The sequence below is a fragment of the Bombina bombina genome, chromosome 9, assembly GCF_027579735.1.
Source record: "Bombina bombina isolate aBomBom1 chromosome 9, aBomBom1.pri, whole genome shotgun sequence".
NCBI lineage: Eukaryota > Metazoa > Chordata > Amphibia > Anura > Bombinatoridae > Bombina > Bombina bombina.
In genome coordinates, this window is record NC_069507.1 from 169,609,261 (window position 1) to 169,613,380 (window position 4,120).

At 34.9% G+C, this 4,120-nt stretch overlaps 1 protein-coding gene across 1 annotated transcript; it reads right to left on the reverse strand.

The window, feature by feature from the left end:
- Positions 1–2,179: 2,179 nt before the first annotated feature.
- Positions 2,180–2,809, reverse strand: LOC128639590 (ubiquitin-conjugating enzyme E2 G2-like). Its single transcript, XM_053691724.1, has one exon. It carries the CDS (start codon positions 2,783–2,785, stop codon positions 2,288–2,290), a length of 498 nt encoding a protein of 165 aa, XP_053547699.1. The 5' UTR covers positions 2,786–2,809; the 3' UTR covers positions 2,180–2,287.
- Between the last annotated feature and the right edge of the window lie 1,311 nt (positions 2,810–4,120).

Below are 4,120 nucleotides of genomic sequence, written 5' to 3' on the forward strand. Positions count from 1 at the left end.
GAATACAGTTATATTCCACACAGCCATTGGCTGCACACTGTAGTGACCTATTTATAACTGTCCCTAATTGACCACAGCAGAAGTTACAACATGACACTAAAACTTTTCACTTTTTTTGTCAATATTTAAACAGCTAATGAAACTTTAAAAAATACATCTACATGTAATTCAAAGATTAATCTTTTGTTTGAATGCATCATTCTATCTAGCGTTTATTTAGTGTTTAATGTCCCTTTAAAGGGACACTCAGGTCAAATTCAATTTTCATGATTCAGATACAGCATGTAATTTTAAACAACTTTCCAATTTACTTCCATTAAATAAAATTTGCACAGTCTTTTATATTTACACTTTTTGAATCGCCAGCTCCTACTGAGCATGTGCAAGAATTCACAGACTATACATATATGCATTTGTGATTGGCTGATGGCTGTCACATGGTACAGGGGGAGTGGAAATATACATAACTTTGAAATTTGTTATAAAACAAATCTACTACTCATTTGAAATTCAGAGAAAATGCTTTTTTTTTTTTTTTTTTTTTTAATAAATGTGACAATTTTTATTTTATTTGAGATTACTCTTTTTTTTTAAACGTTATGAAAAAAGTATTTTCAAAACGAATTTTCTTTTTAAAGCAGGTGCTATTTTTTATCAATCAAGACACAATACATTTTTTTCCTCTTTGAATGGAATAAAGCAATCCCATCCCTCACCTATCCAACTTCATACACCATATTTAAATTTGTCCAGATGCACATAATAAATTGTTTTAAAAGGTTTTGAATATATATTGTACTTGCTTTCTAAGAACATGTTATTTAAGTATGTAAGATGTGAGTGTGGAGAGAGGCAAATTATTTCATTATAGTCAATTAGGTTTTCAAGACTTTAGATAATTTTATTTTGTATTAACTGTGTTTAAATGGGTATTGGTGTCTTTCAGGAGACAGGTGGAACATAAGATGTGAATAGAAATCAGTAAAATGAGGAATTGAGATGAGTAATCCTTATGACTGGTTCAAAGCCAATAAAAAGTGTGTAACGTCTTAACACTACTATTGGTAAAAGTGAGGGTTTGTGTGAATCTGAAAGCACCCTAATAAACTGTGTGAATCTTGTTACTAGCTGCATCAACATTGTTTAGTGAAAGAAAGCTAAACATGTTTGTGCTCAAACCCTTAAAAATGAATACAACTGGTAATGTCACTACAACCTATTCATCCATATATCTACCTGTGAGATCAGCTATACATTGAAATACATTAATGGACTGCTTGGCAGTGAACAGGTTGTGTATTTAATTTATTATTAATTGACATTAAGGTTTACTAAAATGTTTTCATAACATATGGGAGAATAGAAAATTTAAGAGACAATAAAGTCAAAATTAAACAATTATGTTTCAGACAGAACATGCAGCTTTAAAAACCTTTTGAACGTACTTGTATTATATTGTGTTTGTTCTTCCTGTATCCTTTGTAAACTCATCTACTATGTTACTACGAGATGGCTAAAGACACTTGCACGCTACTGAGCTCACCTAGAATTGCCCTTTAACAAACAATACCAAAGGAAATAAGCAAAATTGATAATAGAAGCAAGTTGAAAAGTTGTTCAAAATGTTGTGCTCTATCCAATCCAGTTAATTTTAGACTATGCCTTTAAGAACACATTGGATTGTCATTGTTTTTTAGAAGTTTACATTTTTCTAGGAAAACAAAAATAACATTTTTTTTTAACAGAACCCTGCATGCATTAATCCCTGTTTGCTTGTACAGTTACTAGACACTATCCTTCATTATATTTAAATTACATCTGCACATTAATTTAACACAGATATGCTTTCACGGAAAGAGACCTCAATGAGTGTTCAAGGAAAGGACACTGCATAAAACCAAAATATTTTCTAATTAACTTGGTGATTGAGGTTTGAACGAAATATCTAGTTCACTGGAACATTTAGAGAATAATACTGTTGTGCTCTGTGCAAGCTGGTGGTGAATTAAAATATCTCACAATGAAATAGGCTTTTTTACATGCACTTTTTTCCATAGACTTTGAAACATAAAAGGGTTTTGATTCAAACCAATCAGAATCCTTCATGTGGCAAAGTACAGGAAATTCACTCAGAGAACATGCAGAAACAAAGAAATCCAAACTGACAGACTTCTGCATCAAGAAAACTATCTCAGCCTTGTGATTAGCAGACGTAGCTGGAAAGCTAGCACTTCTTGTGTCTGCATTGCAATAATACGATAGATCCATCCCTGTGAAATACTGCTCTTTACAGCCCCAAAGACTTCTGCACAGTCTGCCTGGCGATCTTGTTAAACTGCTCCCGATCTTCTCTCCACATTTTGGATGCATCTACATTGGCTCCACTTTCATCATTGGGTTCAGCTAGCATGCTCACAACTGAAAGCAATATCTTCTCCACACTTTGGACTGGACTCCACCTCTCTGCACTGCTCTCATAACCCATTGGATCATCTCCTGGAGCATGGAGAATGGAGATGCAGACTCTTCCATCTGGATATATGTTTGGATGAAACATCTCACAAGTAAATCTCATTTTTGGAGGGCTTAGTGGATAATCTAGTGGAAAGCTGAGGATAGCTGGGAAAACACCACATTCAAAACAAGTATTTTCAGGACCCATGATTAGGGCCTCCCATTCAAAGAAGTTCTCCTCATTTATGGGGCCTGCTACGATCCCTACTGGCGGATTAAGTGTCAGCTGTTTATATTCGGCCATCAGCCGTTTCAACGCAATGCCCGCCATGACCCGAAAATTCAGAGTAAATGCTATTGTATTGTCTTGTTATCTTGCATATGTTGATTATGCAAATCTACTGTGTTTACTGGTCCTTTAAGTTTCAATCTTTGTATGCATGTAGTATAACAATTGCCATGTAAGATTTGACCACAGGGTGGCAGTATATACATAGACACACACACACACTATTGATATATACTGTGCATGTGTAAACATACGTTTATGCCCCTTTATGTCTATGGTATTAACTGTTTTCTGTAATTCATTATAGCGCTGTAAAATTAATATTTGACTTTCACAACAAATTTGAGCATGCAATAAAATTAAATTAATATATAATACAGAAAGACATTTAATTTAATATTGTGAGGAAGAACTTTTAAATTAGTATAAAATCACTTTCAATTAGATCTTATGTTACCTCTTTTGTGTACAGTATAAAATCGTTGGTATCACTGGGAAACAAGCTGTTTTCTTTGCAGTATCTGAAAATGTTTAAAACCTCGCAAAGACATCTCCACTTATTTAAGCAGAATCCATTTGGAGGTGTTCCCACAGCTAAGGATTAAAAACAAAAATAAATTATAATTTATTACATATTAATTAATCTATTCTAGTCTTAGCAATCTTACCATTTTTGCTATAGTCACAAAACTCTAAATGAATGGCATGGAAGGGATTTGTTGGGCTTGTCAAATTATCTCAACATTCTTGGAGGGAAAAATAGATTGGAAATGCAAACTAAACATGGCAGAAAAAGGTCAGCAGTATTTGCAAATAATCAGCTAGATTACGAGTTTTGCGGTATCAATGAAAAAGCAGCGTTAAGGCTCTTTTTCACTACCGCTGGTATTACGAGTTTTGCAGGTTTAGCTTTTTTGGCCGTAACGCAACGTAACTACCGCAGCTTTCAATGGGACTTCCTTTGCGCCGGTATTACGAGTTTGCCTGGGAGGCCAAAAAGTGAGCGGTACAGCCAATACCTTCAAGATCCATACCGTAAACTGAAAGTCAGTAGTTATGGGTTTTACGCTACAAAGCCGTAACATAAAACTCATAACTAAAGTGTTACAAAGTACCCTAACACCCATAAACTACCTATTAACCCCTAAATCGAGGCCCTCCCGCATCGCAAAAACTAAAATAAAATTATTAACCCCTAATCTGCCGCTCCGGACATCGCCGCCACTATAATAAACATATTAACCCCTAAACCACCGCACTCCCGCATCGCAAACACTAGTAAATATTATTAACCCCTAATCTGCCACCGCCGACACCTACATTATACTTATTAACCCCTAATCTGCCGCCCGACCTTGCGTGCCACCTACATTACAC